General features: G+C 45.3%; 1 protein-coding gene across 2 annotated transcripts in view; it reads right to left on the minus strand.

Moving 5' to 3' along the window:
* Window positions 1-51: 51 nt before the first annotated feature.
* The window catches only part of map3k5 (mitogen-activated protein kinase kinase kinase 5), a 26,109-nt gene continuing 3,555 nt past the window's right edge, over window positions 52-22,605 (minus strand). The window contains exons 2-30 of one of the 2 annotated variants that reach the window (XM_019890707.1): window positions 20,317-20,456; window positions 19,708-19,731; window positions 18,039-18,235; window positions 16,902-17,070; window positions 16,250-16,356; window positions 15,149-15,319; window positions 13,818-13,930; window positions 13,486-13,645; window positions 12,998-13,151; window positions 12,758-12,865; window positions 11,969-12,015; window positions 11,200-11,295; window positions 9,926-10,007; window positions 9,530-9,663; window positions 9,189-9,316; window positions 8,435-8,571; window positions 7,990-8,095; window positions 6,162-6,319; window positions 4,845-5,022; window positions 4,622-4,639; window positions 4,216-4,393; window positions 3,819-3,987; window positions 3,555-3,740; window positions 2,676-2,781; window positions 2,212-2,452; window positions 2,016-2,128; window positions 1,686-1,810; window positions 1,519-1,595; window positions 52-1,037 (exon numbers count right to left, since the gene is read on the minus strand). In XM_019890707.1, coding sequence (XP_019746266.1) covers window positions 977-1,037; window positions 1,519-1,595; window positions 1,686-1,810; window positions 2,016-2,128; window positions 2,212-2,452; window positions 2,676-2,781; window positions 3,555-3,740; window positions 3,819-3,987; window positions 4,216-4,393; window positions 4,622-4,639; window positions 4,845-5,022; window positions 6,162-6,319; window positions 7,990-8,095; window positions 8,435-8,571; window positions 9,189-9,316; window positions 9,530-9,663; window positions 9,926-10,007; window positions 11,200-11,295; window positions 11,969-12,015; window positions 12,758-12,865; window positions 12,998-13,151; window positions 13,486-13,645; window positions 13,818-13,930; window positions 15,149-15,319; window positions 16,250-16,356; window positions 16,902-17,070; window positions 18,039-18,235; window positions 19,708-19,731; window positions 20,317-20,456 — 3,683 coding nt within the window. In that variant the 3' untranslated portion in view covers window positions 52-976. The remainder of the gene's footprint in view (window positions 1,038-1,518; window positions 1,596-1,685; window positions 1,811-2,015; window positions 2,129-2,211; window positions 2,453-2,675; window positions 2,782-3,554; window positions 3,741-3,818; window positions 3,988-4,215; window positions 4,394-4,621; window positions 4,640-4,844; window positions 5,023-6,161; window positions 6,320-7,989; window positions 8,096-8,434; window positions 8,572-9,188; window positions 9,317-9,529; window positions 9,664-9,925; window positions 10,008-11,199; window positions 11,296-11,968; window positions 12,016-12,757; window positions 12,866-12,997; window positions 13,152-13,485; window positions 13,646-13,817; window positions 13,931-15,148; window positions 15,320-16,249; window positions 16,357-16,901; window positions 17,071-18,038; window positions 18,236-19,707; window positions 19,732-20,316; window positions 20,457-22,605) is intronic. The other variant, XM_019890708.1, reaches the window with a different exon arrangement.

Raw genomic sequence — 22,605 nt, forward strand, 5'->3', positions numbered from 1 at the left:
AGCAGCCAATTGCAGAAGATTAAAAAAAACAAAAAAAAACGACAAATTGAATCTAATTCCATGATGAAAAGTTTTATTTCAACAACATGACATTCCGCCAATCTTGCATCATGTTAACTATGAAACAACATGGACACCGTTCCTGTTTCTGACACGGTTTTCAAATAAATGTCAGCAGTCTTGTATGCAAATATAAAATGTGTTTACCTTTTACAATTTCCTTCCAACAAACAGCAGATTGAATAATATCTCAAAAAAGGTGGAAAAAAGGAAATCATTGTAAAAATAATGACAAAGTGAGCAGATCAGATACAGTATATAATTGGAATTGGTATTCTCCTATGACTTGACACATTAGAAAATCCAACAATACGATACACGAGCATCGACATGGAAAATCTTTAAGTTATATTTAGTACATGTATGAATGTTCACATTTAAGATATTCCACAATATTTACAAGGTTTGTGAAATGTGAATAAAGGGCATTTAAATTAGTCTAAAAAATGCAAAAAACATGAATGGCATGCATTGACATCCTTCAGTTTTGCGAAATTAAAAAAATAAAAAATAAACGGGATGCAGCACCCACAATAAAACATGATCAAAGCTATAGATAAGCCAAACCGAAAACCGCTCATGTAGTATTTTTGTATCTCAGGCAAACAGTCAGTCTCTAGATATGTAAACGTTTCATCGTGTGGAGACAGGAACAACTGTTGTGAGTTTACAAATGAAACTCCACGTCGACGTTGTTGTAACATGCCTGTCGTGTCCATAAGGCGGGTCGACGCTATAGTGGCACTTGACAAAATGACATTTTCAAAACGATCACAGCACCCGACCAACAGAAATAGGCTTTAGCGTGGGTGGAAAGCTGCAAACACGGGCTCTTGTTCTAAAAATAAATACTGAGGTATTGAGGAGAATACTGAGGTGTCCTGGCTTCTCAGAGTGGCTGCCGCCACTTAAGGCCTCAGGTGGGCTGGTGCCTGTGGTCCGTGATGGCCTTCCAAAGTTTACACAAGATTCCGCCTCTGCACAGGACACAAAGACATACACGTACATGAAGGGGAAAATGTTGACATTCAATGCATCTCGAAATAGCGAATGCAGTCAGGTACTGGCAAAACGATAAACAAAACTTGCCTAATGAACAGAACTTGCCTAAATATGTTCTGCTTCTATGCCAGGCATAATTCAGGGTGCTGTAATTGTGACATAAGCGATGTATGGTGGCAGTGAACTTATTCAACTCACTTCAGAATATGCAGCAGCTTGGCAGATAGTAAAAAATTCTTTTTACTGTCAAAGTAAACATAAAACAAATGCTGTGTATCTGCTTCAGATATGTTTGTTTTGCCAAACGATAGTGAGCGATGCAAAGCGGCAAAGACGGGCAAACAAATATGCTTTTTGGTGGCTACATAGCTTAATACATCGAGAGCTTTCCACGTCCAATAAAAATGAAGAATAAGCGGTACAGAAAATGGATGGGTGGATAAACTGTTGCACTACCTCAGTCTGAGACTCTTCAGATCTTCTCTTGTGACATCATGGAGGATGTCATTCAATGTATACTCCTCACTGAGTATCTAAAACAAAGAAACGCGACAGAGTGATAACACCAGCGTGAGAAGATGAGATCCAAAGATAGCTCCGCAAAGGTAAAATCAGATCCATACCGCATCTATGGAGTCCTGGTCCGCTCCATAAAGCCTTAGCCAGCTGCTGAGCTCTGTCTCTTCACGTTTTTGGGCAGTTTGATCCACGCGTGCTTGGGGACCACACGTCGACGTGGAGATGTTTGCTGGAGATCGGAGAGAGGGACAACCCAAAACATCTTTTGTCGAACATGGTCACTTTATCCAAGGAGTTGTTTTTTTTTCCATGTGTCCGTTTTTTTTCTGCCATGTGTCCTGACTTTGGCTGAGATACCGTATTGTCCAGGTCACCACTGACCTGAACTATAGCACTATAGTGAATCGCTGGATGGATACTGAGAACGTGTCTACCTGTAGTGTGAGATCGCAGTCGTAGTAGTCTGATCTCCTGCTCTCTCTCCTCCAGAACTTGTTGAAGGATGGCCTGATATTCTCGCTCCTTCTCCAGAAGCTGCTCCAGCAGCCTGATGTCACACGTAAGAGGAAACATCAGTATGGATCGCTAAAGACCATTCAGTTGACGTTTGCGATCACGGCAGATTGCAACCTGTTGGTCTCCAGCTTCATCCTGCCGAGCTCCATGCTCACGGAATGCTGGCCGTTACGCGACTCGTGTGACACAGTCGAACTGAGCGTACTGACTCCCGAGGTAACCACCGTCTCATCTTGACTGGAGATCGCCGGCGGACGTCTTTGCTGTGGCGAGTTCCTCTCAGTGTCCTCACCATCGGCGTCCTCCTGGTCAGGAGCATCGCTCTCTGATGCCAGGCTGAAGTGAGGCCTCAGCTCTGAACACAAATCCACACATCGTCGCATGACTGCTGCCTACATTATCATTCATTTGTGGCCTGATTTATTCCATGTCATTTTTTACTAGGGAGGCTCGATGCCATTTTTTTTTTTCAGACCGATACCAGAACGAGTATTCACCCTTTGGGTTCGGAGTACGGATACCGCTTGTACTTTTGATATATATTAAATCGTTTAATTCTCAGACAGCAATGTGGTTACCTGGCACCAAGATTGTGATGGCGGTCTGCACTGCTTTTCGGATGATGTTGTCCAATGCAAACATCCAGTGAGGTTTGATGTTGTGGTTTCGCAACACTTTGTTCACCTGAAAACATCAAAAGTTCACTCGTTGAAGTTTGATGGGTCTTTTGTCTTTTATGATTCGCATCTCAAATTTCCATTCCTCCATCCAATCATTTTCTACATCACCCCTTGAGCCCAGTTGACTTAAATTCCACCCTCGAGTTCTGTACTCCTCTGTTATTTTTCTTTATACCAACAGGGGGCGTCAGAGCACCATCTCATTTGCAGAATGACGCAAAGGGGGTGTCCCAACTTTTGTCTCGGGAAACAGAAAAATGAAGGCCGCAAGGGCTACTTTGACACGCTTCCTCTTTAATCCATCAGTGCAGGAAAATATACGCCAAGTCATTCAACTGCGTTTATTCTGAAAAACGGATGCATGTCATTTCTCTGTTACAGGTGATAAGGCAAATTTAGTGGCTTATGTTGGGATTTTTTTTTCACGAGAAAAGATCCGCCTGCACTAAGAAACAGCAGACTCACATCACCCTGAAATCGAGTATATGAACACCGTCTATGTCAATTAATTGGCAGTTACGAAAGGCAGAGCAGACTGACCTTTCTTTTGGCAAGAGGTGCCATCATTACTGACAGATTGCCCCCTCTCTTTTGCCTCTCTTAAAGGCTTTCTAATCATTAAACTGGCCCGAGTTCAACACCGAAACCCGGCAGCCCGCTCATGCAAAATGACAACAATTAAAATGAAATGTTCAGCGCTGCCGTTAAGGAAGACGATCTGAATATGAGATGAGGACTCGCCGTAAGGAGAAGAGAAATCATCTCTCTGCTACTTACAGCGTCCTGGAAGCCGAAGAGTACGACCTGCAGCTGGCTTATGGCCGTGCTGTCAAAGTCCAGCTCCAGCTTGAGTTGAGACAGCGTGCGGGCGATGATTTTCCTGTCGGCCATTCGGACAAAGTCGGCCAGGCTGACCACCAGAGTGGAGATGTGCTGCGGTTTCATCTTCATTTCCTCCGATCCCTGCAGGCTCAATGAAACATCCGGAACGGAGGGATTTAGTTGTCAAAGACTGAAACTGGATGCACAAGATCTACCAACCTGTGTGAGGGCCTCCGTCAGGTTGGCCACCACCTTGTCCAGGTCCTCGGTCAGGATGTGGTGCAAGGTGGCTCGCCTCTCGCTGTCTTTCTTCAGCATAAAGAAGCCTGAATCTTTCTCTTCAGGAGATGGAGGGGCACTGTGGTCCTCAAAGTTCTCAACTGGGATGCTGCAGAGACCAAACAAATGGATATATGGATACCGTGATATTTGGTTTTGAGACACTGGGATCAACTCAAAAGCAAGATTACGATGATGTGGGGGGGGGGGGGTAGTTAATATGTGAAACCTCAATATTTAAACGGACTTCTATGTTTTACTGGAACTAGCATTGTTTCATCCAGCCCCCCACTTGAAATAACAGCAAGCGACAACAATGCGGCGTGACTCATTGTACCTGAGGAAGAGCGACCGGGGCCCCTTGACATCGCGCTCGCTGTAGCACTTGACGCTGGGCTTGAAGATGAAGGGGTTGGTGTGGAGGTCGTTGTCAGGGGAGACGGAGCCATACTCACTGCTGCTGCTGGTGTCCTCTACCACCACAGGCACGGGCAGGGAAATGCTGCGCAGGTACTCTGAAAAAGATAAAAGAAACATGAGAGGAAATCAAAGAATTGAGAGGCACGAGCAGCATCACACGTGTGCAAACCACTCGGATTATTTTCTGATTTTGATCAAAGGGGACATGATTCCAAAAAGCGATGATTTATTTATTTTTTTTATTGCTGCCAAGCGATGCGGAAGAGGAGACGTCTGGCTCACAGCAGGAGACTTAGAATAGTGCGAAAAGCAACGCCACTCACCTGTGCCGGGTGACAGAGCTGTGGAAGAAATGCACAAAATATGTATCAGTGTTCAACAGAGCAAAATGGTTCATGATTACAGTAAAAGCCTGGGGGGGGGGGAATAATGTGAGCACAAAGGCACAAGCCTTTTTTCCACTAATCTCAACATCATGTGATTGATAAACCGGAACCCCTGACAGTTCAATAAATAAATCAGAAAAACATACAGACACATGCTCACCCGTGAAGCTACTTTTACTTCTCTTCTTGCGGCTGGTGACGGTGAGGAACTCATCTGTGAGCAGGTCAAAGGCGGTGGCTCGGCGGTCCGGGTCGGGCTCGAAGCAACGCACAATAAAGGCCTTTGCCTCTGGTGACATGGACTCGGGGATCTCGGGGTGGATCTTAAACATTCCCACCTTCGAAAGAAGCACGCACAAAGCCCCCAAGAGGGAAAAATGTTTTCCCAACATTTTGAACGCAGAGCCAAACGTGGCCGATAAATAACAGTCAAAGTTCAAGCACGAGAATTTCCTGGCAACGCGTGTGCTAAAATGTCTCGTCGATGTGGAATGCTGACGTGCGATGAGCTGTCAGACATTCCACAGGGATGAGAAAAGACGCAAATTAAATACCTCAGCTACGATTGATGTTTTTTGTGACTGATTTTGTATTTTTTGACAAGATCAGATAAAATCTGAGCATGCTCACATGGAATTCACCCTTTAAGACTCAACAAAGTCCACTCCTTGTTGACTTCACGAGATACTCGGCGGAGCAGCGTGAGCCAAATTCACGTATGGAATATTCCACGATTCAGTCTCAGACGGGTGTGCTATAATGTGTTCCAGACGGCCTCGAAAGAACTGTACTGTGCTGTCCTCGGCGTTGGCACCGGCATAACAATTCATTCAATTGGCACGCGGCTCATTAACGTCAGCGTGTTCAAAGAAAGACGCACACAAGCGGGGAGCGGAAAGCATGACGCGTCATGTTTGTTTGTTTGAACAACAGTTCATACAGAAACAATGTTTATGGTTTCGACTCGGTCTGCTCACATGACGGTGCAGTGCTATTGACACAGGCAGAGGCATGAGCTAATTCAGATTATTTCTTTCCATAAAGACCCCCCCCCCCCCCAAAAAAAAGTGGTATCTCATGACTTGGAAAAAAAAGTATTTCTGTAGCAGCATGAGCTGAACTCAAACAGTGAGAAATGAATTGAGCCCCACCCCCTCATCCACCACTTCATTCTTAACCCTTTTAAAATATGAACAAAACAAAAAAATGTCAATAACGTTGTCTTGAAAGTAACGTGAAAACATAACATTTCAGCCAGAACAAGTTAAAACTTGAATCGGTTGCAGTGCAGATTTGCATTTTGCAAAGCCAGCTGAATATAATGGGGTGTGAAGAATTCAGGTTCAAAAAAGCATGACGTTGAACGACATTCTTTGTAACGTCTTCGTACTGAGTGTTCAAAAAAAAAAAAAAACAAAACTGAAATATGTCTCAACATGTACCGGCTGGGGGCCTCTTTTTTTTGTCAGTTAAGTACCTTAAACATAGCAGCCTGTGGTTCCCCGAGTTCATAGAAAGGAGGTTTCCCAGTCGCCATCTCTATAATGGTGCAGCCCAGAGACCAGATGTCTGCTGGCTTGCCGTAGCCACGAGGACCCTTGTCGATAATCTCTGGAGCCATATACTGTAGTGTGCCTAAAAATCATAAGAAAGGAGTAAAATGCCAATTAAAATGGCATAGAGCTACGTTCAGGATGCGTTCATAAAGACTGTCTCGGGGTTGCCATGGTACCCGTACTCATTTTCAATCGCGCTTGTTTTCATGAGGGTCGCTTAGGAGTTCGAGCCAGCTGATTTGGGTAAGAGGCAAGGTACACACTCGACTGGTTGCCAGCCAGTTGCAGGGAGCGCCCACGTTTTTGGAATGTGGGAGGTCGAAGAAGAGACCCCGAACCTCAAACCGCAGAACTGTAAGGCAGAGGTGCTGACTACAAGACCACCATGCCTCCGCCGTGGTTGTCATACATGCCTTATTCTTATTTTTGGGGAAACAAATCCAAAATTGGAAAACATGGCCTGAAAGAAAATAACGTCATGTTTTTTGGTGGGGGTTTTTTTTTTTGCATACTTTTGATTTTCTTGTACGGGTTCTCCATAGATGACATCATCAGGACTTGACGCATGTTCTCGCAAACTGTTCTAATAAGTTTGAAAGGGGCTTTTACCGTAGCCTACAGCAAGAACGGTGACTTCCAGAAATAACATGCTCATTGAACAAAGCACAGTGTGCTAATAATAGCCTCCTGACTATTAACTGCTCTGAGGAGTGCGCGCTGTACTCAAAACAGGCGGCGGCTCATTTAAAGCAGACGCCACCAATACAAAGGAACGGCCCTGTTTTCCTGAACAAGCGCTGCCTCACGTCACAAGGTAAAGTCCCCTCCACTCCACTCCACTCCACTCCACTCGGATGTGACAAAGAGTGCGCCGCGAGTGGCCTATACTGAGCGGCGCCTCATCTGACGACAGACCGCACACTAATCCATCCAGAGCCTCAGTGGTGGCGAGAACCAGAATACAGTAGTGCTGCTAATAGCCAAAGACAAGTCATCATTGATCAGCATTACTGTGTACTGTTGAGTCCTTGATCCTGTAATAGTAATTGATAGCGGAAGGAACCATATCTAGTATGATGATATATCTCACTATACGGCAGCTGAGTACTCCGGCTTCCAAAAACATGCATGTCACACCCGTTGTCCTTCAGTATGAGCGTGAGTGTGAATGGTTGTTTGTCGATATGTGCCCTAATTGGCTGTCGACCAGTTCAGGGTGTACTCTTGCCCAATGTCCAAATCCATGATTTTTTATTTTTTATGGTAATTTATTCAAAGAACAGCAGCAGCATGTTTAGTTGACCATTTTGTGATGCACAGTAAGGGCTGGAGTGCAACCTGGAGCCCAAATGTGCTCACTTCATTTCCATCCGTTCAAATGCATTGATGGAGAAGAGTTCTCTTTACCCTAATATGACAATGAAGTCAAGGATTATATTAGTCACTGGCTTTGCTGCCTGGCGTGGGAGTGCTGTTTGTGGCTGTGGGCGGGATTATGCAAAATAAATAAATAAATCAACCCGATTTAAATGATTTCCATGAAAATTTGTGGAGGTGGAACATCATCTCAGGAATAAAGTATTAAGATTTATTGTGCATCCGGATAATCGCGTGTGATTTATCCTTGCACCACTCCTTTGCAAAGGTTCTGCATAAAACTGGTTAGAAGTTTTCCTTTCCCCCTGCACACATTTGATGCTCACGTTTTAAATTAGGGTGAGAGAGAGGGCACATCGAGTCAGCGCGTACCTGTGAACGTCTCGGTGCAGGGGTTAATCCCAGCCAAGCGCTTGGATGTGCCAAAATCGGATATCTTTAGCACGCCGCTGTAGGTGTTGATGAGCACGTTATCACCCTGAGGATTTCAAATAAAACCAGTGAGAAGAACAAGTCCCAATCCGCTCAGTGAACGCAGGGCGATGGCATTGTTGGGCTGACGATGAAGTTTACCCAGGGACAAACATGTACGGTTACATCACCACACGCAACAATTACGGTACATGTCGTCAGTGACTTTATGACCATGTTAAATGAGGCGGAAGGCAAAATATATTTGTTGCTATGGCTACGCGGGTACAAAGATGCTGAATCGAATAAGTGTGGTTTTGTCATTAGCCCCCAAAATTACACTAACACTCTCTAGTTTCCAGCACAGGAAAACGTCTGCTGGATCACAGTGTAAGCAATTTGTTACCTTGATATCCCGATGTGCAATCTGATTGTCATGCAAGTATTTGAGTCCCTCCAGAATCTGCCGTGTGTAGAAGCCTATGGTGGGCTCGTTGTTTTTCAGAGGACCCCACTTGGATCTGAGCAGTGCGGATAGACTCCCTAAGGTGAAAAAAAGCACGGGCGCAAATGAAAAATTAAAGCGACAACATGGAAGAATTGGACTCGGAAAATCCGCGTTTCAAATGTTACATTTGTCTTTTAATAAAAGAAAGTAGTGTGGCTATTATTAGCACGGTGACTTCAGATCGACCATTCAGGACACCTTACGGGTTGCTTTAGCATGTCAAATGTTTAACTCCTGTCAATTTGCCACGGGGGCTTAACAGTAAAGTTCCACTGCTGTGGTGAGGTCTGGAAACCAAAAACCCAATCACCTCTTTCTATGCCCCTAAAAATAAATAGGAAAATGGCTGGGTGTGAACATGTTATTCCACAGCTGGTTTGGTTGCATGGACTGTGAGAATCGAATGGAAAGGGTGTGTTTGCTTTTGTTGGCTGACTACTAGAGTTGGAGTGGACTCTCCAATGTGCAGTCTAAATGACTACCTTTATGTATTTACCTGTAGATTCATTTTTTTTACCCGACAGAGCACATTAAAAACACAAATATCATATCAGGAAGCAGTTAAGCATGTTCACATAGCAATTTAGGACCACTGTAGAATTATTATTATTCCCATCAATAAACAGTGTTATTGTGTTAGCAGCCTTGGTACCTCCAGGCACTTGTTCCATAAAGATCTTGATGAAGCCGTTCTCGCTGATGGAGCCGAGATACTGGACGATGTTTTTGTGCTTCAGGTGCTTGTGGAGGGCAATCTCCTCATGGAGAGGTTGTGAGTACCTGGGGGGGAAAGAAAATTGAGTGATACACGTGTCATTTCGATGCTCGAATTCAAATTCCGTGTCAGTATCTTTGAAATGCCAACAAAATTTTTTAGTGATATATTGTCTATTCAGCGATGCAATTTTGGAGCTTCTCAATTATCTCGGGGCGGACTTGGAGCCAGTCACAAGAAGGAGTCATGCCATATCATATATGACAAATATGTGTCACCTGCTGTCTCTCTCTGGTATCTCCTTGATGGCCAGTCTGACCTGGTTGCTCAGGTCTCGGCCCGCGTACACCACTCCAAATGTACCTTTTCCCAGAATCACCCTCTCACCATGTTCGTCATACTCGTAATCATACTGCGGAGACAAATTCATGCACTGTCTTGAATAAGTCAGAAATAATTGCTGATCTTGGTTTGTTTTGCATTTATTATTAGGCTTCTGCGTCAAGAAGGGTCCAAAAGTTATGCAAACAAAGCAGCAGTCATTGGTTTTGTTCTTGCAAAATCCAACAGGTGCAAACTCTCATCATGCAAATGAAGATGAAAATCGGGCCAAGTGTTCTTACGTGCTTCACGGGAGTTCAACCGGTATGCAAAACTTGTGTGCTGTATCTCACCTCTAAGGCGTCAGTATCACAGTCTCCCTCGTCCGGACCTCTCCAGGCCTCCTCGGTGATGCTGTTGACCAGATCGCAGAACCTGACAATGACATGCCAGCTTAGTCCAAACTTGTACTGACCCGTGTGTGTGTGTGTCACACTTCACAATTTGTCGTTTTATCTTTCAAGAGTTGTGGCATACTGCTAAACATGAGATGAATTGGTTTGTTCCAATCATTCACAGTTGCATTATGAAAGACATGACACACATTATATCACCATTTAAAATTTCCAGACTTTTAAAACATCTATTTTGATTTTTAAGTATTTACACTTTTGTTCCCACTGGTAACCTTCAGCATATGGAAAAAAAGCATTCTTGTAAAATATTTGACTGGTGCTTTTATCCAGACGGTGTTACAGTGTGTTTACAAGCACACCTCCCACACACACACACACACACACACACACACACACACACACACACACACACACACACACACACACACACACGATAAGAACCTTTAACACCCTCACCGTACACAACCTGGGATTTAACGTTTTTTTCAGTGTCGCGCGGTGTGCATGTAGGTGCCGCACGTGTGCATGCAGGCGTACATGGCACACACACACACACACACACGAAGGCACATACGCGAGTCAACTCAGCTCCCGCTCTCCACCTTCCTTTCCCTCGTGCCACGTTGCTCTCGCCACATCCCACAATCACTCCCGTACGCTCCATCATGCAAAGAAGAGCGCCATGACAACACAGAAGGCATGACTCATTGACGCTCACGTGCCACATCGGGGCGCTCGGAAGAGTCCGAACGCTCGGTACTTGAGTTTTGTGAGTGCAGGATGGCGAACGGTCGCAAAATGAAGCAAGGTGTGTTGGCAGGGACAGCGGCGTGTGAAATGTAGCACCTGAGGGCTGAGATGACATGAGTGCCTCAAGTGTGGATCGTTATTACACGAGATAATCCCTCCCCAGGCCAAAAATAGTCGATAACCTTCACGAGCTATAGATGCTTTTCATCAACTGATGTGTGACAGATAGCAAGGGAAAGTATTTTAGTGGACACTGTTCCCCTGCTACATCATAAATCAACAATGTCATCACTTGACGATACAAGTAAATTGAGTTACAAGCTTAGTCCCTGGACACATTTCAGCGAAGCAATTATTTATTACGCTTAGGGAAAAATCGAAGGTTTTATTGGAGGGACGAACCCGTGAATAAAAACGTCACGTAAAGATCGTTTTTTTTTTTTTTTTTGGAGCGCACCAACCTTTTGCAGTGCATCTCCGTGCAGAAATAGATCTGGAAGTCCTCTGCATTGTGAAGGACGTAGAGGAAAGCACTGCGCTCGTCAAACTTGGAGATGCTGAGGGGAGACGGTCAAACATATCGCCGTGAGAGCAGATCGGAGTCACGTGGCGAATCAGTGACATCAGCCATCACATCTCTGCTTTTGACTAGAAAGCCTGCTTGCCCGCGCATCGCATACCCTGCCATATAAACTGAATCCCGGTAGAGCTGCACGAGTACAATATGCAACAGTCACGATATGCAAACAAAAGGGTGCATTATAATAACAATGATAATAATAACGGCAGTCCGAACTGAACCGCCAAAATCTCAATTCGCTACATAGATGAAAACTTTTCATCGGCCGGCTTGCAAGTGAGCTGCAGAGCCAGCCAGAAAAGAGTAAATGCACAGTACATGTGCTCGGATAGCCTGCCACTATGTCTCGCTGGCTTCGTGCTGGCCGAGTGGGCTCCGAGAGTCGAGTCGTTCCCTAGCAACGTGTCAGCCCGCTATGTTTCTGTGCTTCAATCGAATTCCCCTGAGAATCGTGGAAAAGCGAGATGCAGAGAACTCACTGACTGACCAAAGCAGAGTGCAGTATGAAAGGGGGCGCTTTCTACCAGTAAATTACAATAACCAAAATACAGGTGCAGTGCTTCGTACCCAAATGTCAAGGGTACACAATCGCAGTGAGAAACAATCATAGCCCCGAAGGTACTGTGTAACGATACAATTGTACCACTGACCTGACACCTCGCACTGACGTGGCGCTGAAGTTCCACTCGTGAATCCCCTTGTTGTGCAGGACATACCATATACAGTTATGATACACTGATTAAACCACCGGCACAGCTTCCCGCAGTGAATAAATCACAGTGTCCTGCGTGGAATACAATTTGCTGAGAGCTGGATTAGAAGCAGTTGAACACCGGTGCCACGAACCAAAACTGGGCTGATGATTTTACGGTCATGAAACACATTGGCAGTTATTGTATTTCATTCGCTTCAGGAAATGGATATAATGAGGAGAAGGGAAATACGGTGAGGCAAGCTGATGTGGTGCGCGCAAGGAATAATGGATGGATAAATAAAGAACATTGCTCATTAACACATTCAACCCCATGGATTCGTCAATCGGAATCTGAAAGATGACTGCCACCGACAAATATATTCGTCAAGTAGTTTTTTCAAGGTTTAAGTTTGAAGGAGGGCCTGGCCCAGCTTGTCTGTGAAATTCAAGCTTTGGCACAACTATAATGACAGACACATGCCAGTAGATGGCACTGTTACATCACTTGACGCACCGATGAGAAAAGATGACAATATTCTCTGTGTCTTGAAAGTTCAGTCAAAATGGGAACATTATTAACTATTAATTTTCAAATATTGTGCTACTTTCTTTTTTTAAATAATATTTGAAGAATTTGGTTCTGTAAGACATTCTTGAGAGTGGCTTAACTCCCAAACACAAAGCATGCATATAGTGCTTGTTTGAATAACTCCGGCAAATCAAAGAATACAAAACTCAATCAGACCTTGTCGTCATGAGTCACATGCCAGATGGACACTGTGTTGTCATCCACGTCTTTGTTTATGGACAAATATGATGGCTGGTAGACTTTAGTAGGCTCCAATATCAACACCTGGGCAAAGAATACAAAACCGGTTTAATCTATGACATCATCAGTTTTGCAAGACATTGCTTTCTGAGCATGCTCTTTTTTTTTCCACTTAAAGGATTTTGAAGGATTAAGACTCTGCCTGGCTGCACTCACAGGAAATCGCACGGAGGACACGTCTTTTTTGGTTGCCTCGACTAGAAAGTCCATCCAGAAGTCCATCACTTCCAGTTTGGGGGCTGGCTGTTCAACGCAGGGCTTCTTGAAGTGCTGATAGATCAATATGGTCTCCACCAGGGAACGGAGATACCTGAAATACATGTGTCATTCAATAAACATACAACTGAATTAAAAAATATACATATGGCGCTAACCTATTCTAATCACAATGTGCGGATAGAAGACTGGCGTAAACAAAAAGGTGCTTTTCAAACGACTTGTGATATTTTTTTCCTTGCTTAAAAACTCAAATGCTCACACATGGGCCGCAGATGGCAAGTAAGCTCTTTGAATCGAAAGTGGAGCACATTTTAGATCACAGACACCTGCTGGAGATGGACCCAGCCAAAAAGCGTTTTTTTTTTCCTTTCCAATTCTGGGGTCCAGCCGCTTCCCAGAAAGTCTTGCAGTATGCCCCTTCTCACCAAATGGGTGCTTTGAGTTTGAAGAGCTTCTCGGAGGCCTGGATGACCCTGGTGTTGTCGCAGGCCAGGATGCTGGCGCCCAGGAAGAATCCCACATCCCAGTAGCTCTGCAATTTGTCCAAACTGCCCTTTTTACCCAGCAGGCTGCTCAGCTTCACCCCTGCAACAAGATGAGGTCATTGTGTCAATGCTGGGGGACCTCAGACTGATAAGACTAGAGCGGGCTAAGCCAAATTTGTATATTTGGAATGGGCCCTAGCGCTAACAGAGAGTCACATGAGTTAGTTATGTTAGCAAGACTGAAATCGGACAAAAATCGCATTTCTACTCACCCACTTTGCGAAGCTCAAAAGAAGTTTCAAACTGGTGTCCGGCCGCCAGGAGCAGAACCGCGTAGTTGATGCCAGAGTGCAATGTTGGCTCCGACTCAAAGCCCATTTTAAACCTGGACAGACAAGGACCGATAACTTTAATAAACATGCCTCCTCCAAGAAATGCGTCATCTAAATTCCCAAGCCTCTCGGATGTGAAATAACGGATGACTTTACACGGCTCCTGCAGCTTCGTGAAACAGCACAAGTTAGAAATTGCAATTAGAGCCATATTGAGTTGGGGTCACAAAACGACAGGAGCATTCATCTAATGGGTAATATGCTCATCGAAGGGAATGAAGGCGATTAGGTCCCGCTGCTGTGTTGTGACAGGCCAATAACAGCCAGATGGGACTCACCGCAATACTTCAACCGATATGAGAACCTAAAAGCAATTTCCACTTCACCGCCACCGCAATCAACAATTTAATGTCCCCATCCCTACTGTGGAGTTAGCTCTAAGTTTGTGCATCCCAAATACAGCCTTCCCTCGCTATTTTGTGATTCATCATTGGCACACATGACACAAATTATCACTCGATCAACTCACACAGAAGCTGCTGTCGGCCACAGCTCTCACACAGACACTCGCACGCAGACCAGAGCTCGCCTCCTAAAGGCACATGCCTGTATACAGACTAAAATATGTCGTTTCAGTATTTTCTATACATTTTATAGCAGATTTTTCTAAAGAAAGCAAAGATCAGATGCATTTCTTGGAGCTACAGGGGTGAGAAATGTTAAGCCACTACGCCTTTCATGCAGCGGCTCTGGAGGTGCAAAAAATAAAGAATGAGGAAGCAAGAATCACAAAAAGGAAGCTGCAACAAATGAATAATGTGCCTTTCAGAGTATCGCCCTCCCACTTCCATTCAGAGGAAGCAAAAAAATAAAACCAGAACTCACTTGGGCCTGAAGCATTAAACCGAATGACTATTCTAGTTTAATTATTGGATTATTTAGTCATGCACAATTTCCCTAAAATGCTTGATGGGCGAGATAATGCCGGGACTCCTTAAACTAGATTTACTCTGATGGTTGAAGTGCTCCATTGTGTCACCTGAACTATGGAGTGTACATTGTTTTGACCATTCCTGTGCTGTGGTCAGAATTGCCATTTTAATCACTTTTACATTCCAACTGACACACCATGTACGGTTGGTTTGGTTCAGTGAGACTTGCGATGTCTCAGCAAGGATGTTGCCAAATCTCACAATAGGCTCCATTCTGAGTAACTGCGTCAGTGCCCACTGATAAAATGTCACACGCACCACCCTTGTTGTCTCACTCACCAGTGTGTGCCGCTGTCTCTGCTCTGAGTGTCGGCGAAATGCGATTCCAGGAACATGTCCTTGTAGATCCGCCCGATCAGGCAGTAGATGTCTGAGGCCACCTGCTCTTTGGCCTCCACGAGGGGAAGCATGATGTCCAGGGCCTTCTGTCTGTCGCCGGGCTGGTTCCTCCTGTGCGTACAAACACCAGATAATATTCATGTTCATGTTTTTACATCTTCATAGTGTATTATACATCGTAGTTGGCGGCCATTTTGTTGGAAATGGTTACAACCGTGACACAAGCCTTGACTTGTACTTCAACCTCATCAAAAGATGTTTTATGTTGCTTTATGTCGATGACACTTACATTTTGCATGCATCAGTATTTGGAATTTGAAATAATAATAGTCAGCACAATCTTCCTCCAATGTTGCGCCTTGAGCTGGCGATCCTAACACCACTTCCTTGTAAAGGGCAAATCAGTTCGAGCCAAACATTGTTTGGCATGGCACCCGGCAGAAATATTTCCAAAGTGCTGCCAAGCTGTAGCGTCGCACGTCTCGCTGCTGTTTGAGCTGCCTGGTCGCATCGGCACAACTACTGGGAGAGCAACTAGTCAAGGTTGGAGCGGGGGCTCAAAATCCCATTTTGTCTTTTCAGTAGATCTGCGATGTATCTGTGACTCATAAGAAGATGCTGGTTGAAAACAACCACTTGACAAAATAAAATGGAGTAAATTCAACACACCATTTTTTTTTCTCCAGTGCGTCTTCAGTATATTCTTCAAATAACACGTTCGCGAATTATATATACTGTACAGGAATGTTGAGAAACTCATTGACTTTGTGTTTCTTCACAGTGACTTCCTGTTCATTTGCATCGAGCGGATAAGCGCAGATGTAGCTGCTTTCACTTTCCCATTATGACAGTTGAAGAAAGTGCAGTGTTGCGGTAAACGCATCAATGAGACAAAATAAAAAGTGAAGAAAGTGGTTGTGCAGATTGTTTTGAAGGGAGGAAATGAAGTGATGAAAAAAAAAAAACAGGCTTTCGAAATGAAGTGAAGTTCAGCCAGGTGGCCCAACGCTGCTTGTTCACGTCGTGCACCCGCTAACTCACCTATTCAGTGCAAAAGCATAGTGGAACTTCACATGTGGATGCGCCACAAGGTCAAAGGTGGGCAGCTTGCCCAGAGTCTCCACCAGCTTCACGACCGACTCATAGTCCTACACAACAAATAAACACAGAACACGCGTATGAGCCACTTGACATCCGACGACAATGGAGACATCGTCCGCTCCGCCGCCAGCAGCGCTTTGAACAATCGCTCGACCCTAATCACGTTTTTTTTGTTGCCCCCGCGTTGACTATACCCAACGCGCGCTTAATAATTCAGCGCCACCTCGCAGCTCGCCGTTGCGATGAATCATCCATGAGGCTGAGCGCACAGGGCGAGGAGCTGGTGGCTCAGCGACGTTGCGATGCAGCCATTCCAGGGCAAAAAAATAAACCCAAAACAAAACAAAATGCTGGTTCGAGACAAGCTTGGCTAAGAGCTCTCGTGCGGCTTGCTCGAGATGATGATTTTTTTGTAAGAACCATCGAGACATACGCGTGCATCATTTTATTATGCAAATCAGATGAGAGCCGTCTCAAAAATGTTGCCATTCTCAAGTGTTGTTATTTTAATTTCATAAACCACAACGCACACAGACACTCTGGTATGGAGCCAGTAACCCTTGCTGCATTTTGGTTTGCTTGTGACAATTACCTGAATGTCTCGGTATGTCAGTAGCAGGTTAATGACGATGTCCACCGAGAGGCACTCGACGTTGTCCAGCCGCTGCTGTATTCGGCCCAGCTCGGCGGCCAGCTCCTCTCCGGTGTGGAGCTCCCGAGCTTTACGGATCTCGCTCAGAATGGTTTCCCGAAAATAGTGACTGTGGGAAGAGGGGCAGACTCATAACATTTCAATCTTGCAAATTGGGGGAGAATGCGGAGAAATGATGGCCAAGAGGCAAAATACTCAAGGAGTCAATTAACGGAGAATTGCTGGTTACCGCTTCGCAGCAAGTAATAGCCGTGCCCGAGTAGAATATCCTGTAAATTTGCCCTTTGGTGGATGTGAGCAGCATGTGGTTGAAACCAGAGAATTATCACGCCTTCAAAACAAAAAGTTTGGAGTATTTGGTCAAAATAAATGTTTGCTATACGTAGCCGCACAATTCACTCTTCCATCAGCTTTTGAATCTGCTGAGCGATGGTGCCTCTACCGAGCACAAGAAAGATAAACAGAAGAATATTAAAAAAAAAAAAGATGAATTTGATTTGACTTTATTTGGTGCATGATGAAACTAGAGTTAAAGATTGTCTTTGTTTGTTGAAGCGGCACATGGCGTCTTGGGTTTATTACCTGCAGTGTATGAAAAACACGTCGATCATGATCACAAAAGAAAGTGACGGAGAACCTCACTGCACCACATCAAGCGACACTTGAAATAGATTTTTTATATTGGACCATGATTTCTCCACCTCTTAGCTATTTTTTTTTTCTTCGGGAAAGGAAGCAGCAGATGGATGTGGTAAAATGCGTGCGCTGTGCAGTATGCCCGCGGTACTGGCACAGTGAGGTCATGTTACCTATTAAGAACTTCCTGTTCGAGGGAACGACACCCCCCCCCCCCCATTTGACCCCCCCCCATTTGCTTTATCGCTCTCGCATTCTTGTGCAATTTCTCACCTGAAACTTGAGGGTCAAGATGCCCTTGATAGTTTCTATTTGGACGGCGACAAAGCTCACAAACGGGACGCTTGAACGCTTCACTTCACAGCTTTCGTCACAGTGGCTTAGCAACATCAACAAGAGTGTCTCGTGCAGAAATATTTGCAGCCTCTTTGTGGGACTTACTGCGAGCTGGCCTGCGAGACTTTGAGTAACTGGATGAAGCGGTCCAGGAGGGGCATGCAAATGGGCCCAAGCAGCATCTCAAAGTTGGGCTGCATCAATTCAGTGAGGCCCTTCATGAGGCTGCCCTCGCAGCAGTACACTTTGTTGTGCGGCGTCACCATGTACGGGATGAAGGTGTAGTTGGCTGAGCAAGTCTGCTGGCACAGGACAAATTGCGTTGAGGAACTAAATGATTTTCCTGAACGTTCGCTTATTTCCTCATCGAAAAAAATAAATAAAAAAAATAAGCACAAGAAGAAAAAGCAGATGCACCCTTCAGTGTAATGTAGCCGTTGCTCGAAGGTTTATATTGAGTGTGCCAACTCTGCTAATTTCCCTTAATCATTAAAAAAAAAAAAAAATCATCTTTATATGCATTTGCGACGAACGTTCCGGCCGAGAGGCAAAGATTACATTTCCTTCTTGGAAAAGGAGCCACCGGGAAGGAGTCTGAGCTAATTGGCCACTTCAGTGAAGGAAATGAGGTGACACACAATCGAGTGGTTATAAGGTGCAGTCGAAATAGGCAGCGGTAGCAGGCCAGGGTGGCGGGCTCAGACCCAGTCGCTCCCGACTTAAAGAACTTTCCTCCAAAAGCGACACAGAACAATTCGGGACTGTTTCCTGCTGCTGCTCGCCTGATGAAAAGCTTTTCACTCAGGGCCGCCCCGGCATTCGGCAAGAATTTGCCGCGTGCTAATGTGTGTTTGTGTGCTGCCGTTCCGGCGCTCAGTCTCGACAGTGGGATAGTTTCACCAGAGAGTACAAGTGTCTTCTATTTGTTTTAAATTCTCCCTAGCCTGCAGCGGAGAGGCGCGACCCCGCTGAATAAACAAAGAAGATTCAAGCGCATGTGGTGTTTACAGATCGGGAAAAGTAAAGATAAAGTGGCAGGGCATGTGTTTGTCCCGAAGAAACATGCAGGGGCGGCTTGAAAAAGACGCCCATCGGAATGTCCAACATTTGATGAAAATGCCAGCACATGAGCTTGCAAGGGCGGGTGGGCGTGTTTTCCTGCCATTTCTTAATATGCTATTGTCTCTGTGCGAAAACTGGCATGGGAGAAAGCAGGAAGTGAAAGGAAGGTGCGGCCGCGGAGCAATGAAAGGCATCGATGCACCTCGGACTCCAGGCCAGGCAACGAGGATTCATGACATCATTGTCTCGGCAGAGACGGACGGGGCCTTTCGATTCCACCGACTCAGGATGCCAAGTCCCCCCGCGCTATATTTAGCCGCCTGTGAGATTCATGCCGTCGAGAGGATCGCATGCCTCTCGATCACGCGAAATCAAGCTCGGGCAGGCAGTTGCTTGAATGCAACGCGATTTATTTATTGGCGAGCAAGTCATGTCGCCAACAAGCCACTGAGTCTTTGATCCGTCTGCATATGCCGGGATCGTAAGAGAGTTCTCCTACACGTGCTCAACATATCCTAACATTTGCACATCTACATGCAGTCGGCTACTTCGGGTCTCGAACAGAAGAACGGTTCAATCGGTGCGCCTTCTCTCGTTCATCAAGTTATTAAACAACGTGCAGTGCAATTAATGCCAATCCTATCGTTTGTGATCTTAAAACAACAACATTGAATTATGTATGGGTGAGAGGTGGAAAAGAAAGACGACTTACAGTGTTCTTCTGGCATATTATTTCCTGATGGACGAAAGGAAAAACAAAATGCACATTTAGACCGTCAAAAAGAATAAGTTAATTTGCATGAATGCATTTAAAAAAAAAAATACCTGTGAACATGTATGACTTAAAAGGTACTTACTACTACTGCTATACAGAAGTCATGCAAGATTATAACGCTCATTTGCCAAAAGATGACCCATATTTGAAAATGTTTAAAACTTCCCAAAGAAACGTCACATAAAAGCATGCAGCTCCACATTTTGTAAGACTCTCCTTAAAACAAACAAGAACAAGTCACGTTTGTGTTTTCACGAAAAAGAAAAGTCAGGACAATGTGGAGGTGCATGCATATCAATGATTAAAGCATGGCGGAAAACTAAGGAGTCCGCGTAAAGTTCCTCTCAAAAATATTTCTCCATTTAATCTGCTTCCATCAAAGTAATTATGCATGTGGGCGTTGCTCATGGAACCAAAACACATTAGCCCGTCAATCCCACGCTGACCCACCTTGACGCTTTCCAAATATAGCCTTTAATCACCAAGCTTGTGATGAAACTGCAATGCTTTTTTTTTTTTTTGGTCCCGTTTGCGATGGCAGCATACCTGCAAAGATTGGACCGACTCGGAATTGGTGTCACAGTAGAGGATGATGTTGTTGGCCATGCTGAAGCTCTCTCGAACTCCCAGGTGGTAGAAGAGTGATGGTTGACGGAAAGCGTCCGTCATCTCCACGACGGCGATGTCTGATGGAGACAAGCGCGTACTACTTTACTGTACGTCAGGTGTCGGGATCAATTTGACGTCACCGAAGTTCATTTTCTTGACATTAACAGGGGTTCATTTCTTTTTACACTTGTCAGTTTATAATATTGTTCGACCCTGGAACAAACGCTTTCCATCCATTGATCCAGTCATTTTCTAATCTGCTTAGCCTCAAGCGTGTCGCGGGCGTGCCGGAGCCTATCGCAGACAGTCGGCGGGGGGACACCCTGAACCGATTGCCAGCCAATTGCAAGGCACACACATAGACGAAAAACCATTCGCGCTCACAATCACATTTTGAGTGTTCTACCAACTTGTTTTTGGAATGTGGGAGGAAACCGGAATATCCGAAGAAAACCCGCACAGGCATGGGGAAGAACGTGCAAACTCCACACAGGAAGACCGGAGCCGGAATCGAACCTTGCACCTCTGCACTGTGAGGCGGACGTGCAATCCGGGCATCCACCGTGCGGCCCACAAATGTTTTTGTTCCCATTATTTCCTCTGAGAATCGCGGGAAAGTGGAAACCTTCGAGGTTCCGCCGTGTATCCAATTTCATCTGTCTCGAAATTCTCAGGGGGAAATATGTGAGCTAAAATGGACTTTCTTTAGCCAAGGGCGGGGAAGCTGCAGGTTTAAAGAGGCGGGGCTTGTCTCCGCCTCTGGGAAACTCCGCAGCTCACAAATGACGGCATGCCCTTTTGCAAGCGGAGGTCGCAGGTCGTTTTCAATCTCGACCAACACAGGAAAAACACACGTGCCGCTGACACCCGACACGCATGCATGAGCAGAAAGAGCCAAAGAGGCATTTGCAATACATTCCCAAGCATTTTCAACGACATGTGCGGTCAAATAGGCACACCAAGTATGGAAACGCTGTTCCAAAGACGGAGGAGGCAGGCAATGGTGACTTTGACATTCAGAGGCCGCGCCGCCCATAAAAGATGAATTCTTCCTTTCATGTGCAAAAACAAAACCGAATCATATGATGCAGGGAATGCGGCCAGTCTGCCACTCGCCTCATATTTCATGTTTTTATGTCTGGATGGACCCTACCCCTTCGGATTTCTTTCTTTCCAAAAAAAAAAAAACCACATTTGAACCGTAAGAGCCACAATAAACTTCCCTTTCAAATAACAGCTTCCAAATCATTTTGAGGGTACAGTGAGTCACAAATAAAAACGGGAGAGTTGCTGTCATTGCTACCAGTAATTTTCAAAAGGAATCTAACTTAACATTGCAGCCTTTGCAATGCGCACGTCACGTTCACACAGTGGCTTGAAAGTCATTTTGTAAGATTCCAAACATATCTTCGACGGCTTCAATGTTCGTCTTTCGGAAAATTCAGATTGACTCTCTTAAGTCGAGGCTGCGTGCCAGTCGCTGAGCTGCGACCTTTTCATTTGCACGATCATGACTCAGTAGTTTCTCTCCACGCTGTTTCTGCAAGACGCTGGCCGCCTGCCCCTGCGTTTTAATCAGCAGTGCAAAAAAGGGAATTGAAACTGTGGTCTGACAAATCCCCTTTTGACCTACGTTTGATGAGTGAAAGGCAAAAATGCATTTTCCATACAGTGAAGACGTCACGCTTGGCTTCTGATCTTGAGATGACACAATTTGCAGGAAATATCAGTTCCTTCTGAGTGAGAGGAGAGCAAGAGAAAAAGAGAGAGACTTGACTGGAAATGCAGCCCCCCGCCCCTCACGTGCCACAATGGCGGCGGAGTTTCGCGCTGAGTGTCCTGAGGGCTCATTTGTTGTGACTTTGTGCTCTCTCAGCTGACACGCAATTAAGCATGCAGAGTTAACAAGAGGGGATAAACAACTTAGCGGGGAGGGCGGAGGGTGGGGTCGGGCGGCTGATGGCATTCCAGCAGGGCTTTCAGGTTGTCCACTGAGCAAACAGTTGAATCATGAGGACAAAGATACGCTGAGGATGCCAGTGAATTGCAATCATCGATTCCACATCAACATTGTTTCTGGTTAGACTTGTTCAGGATGAAGGCTGAACGGGGAATTGCCGATACGACATGCCCACTCAGCAAAGGGGACTTTCAACGATTTGGATGCGGTTCGACTGAATGAGCAATGATGACCCCATCCCCCCCCCCCCCCCCCCCCCCCCCCCC

Source organism: Hippocampus comes, unplaced genomic scaffold (assembly GCF_001891065.2).
Source record: "Hippocampus comes isolate QL1 unplaced genomic scaffold, H_comes_QL1_v1.1 scaffold174, whole genome shotgun sequence".
NCBI lineage: Eukaryota > Metazoa > Chordata > Actinopteri > Syngnathiformes > Syngnathidae > Hippocampus > Hippocampus comes.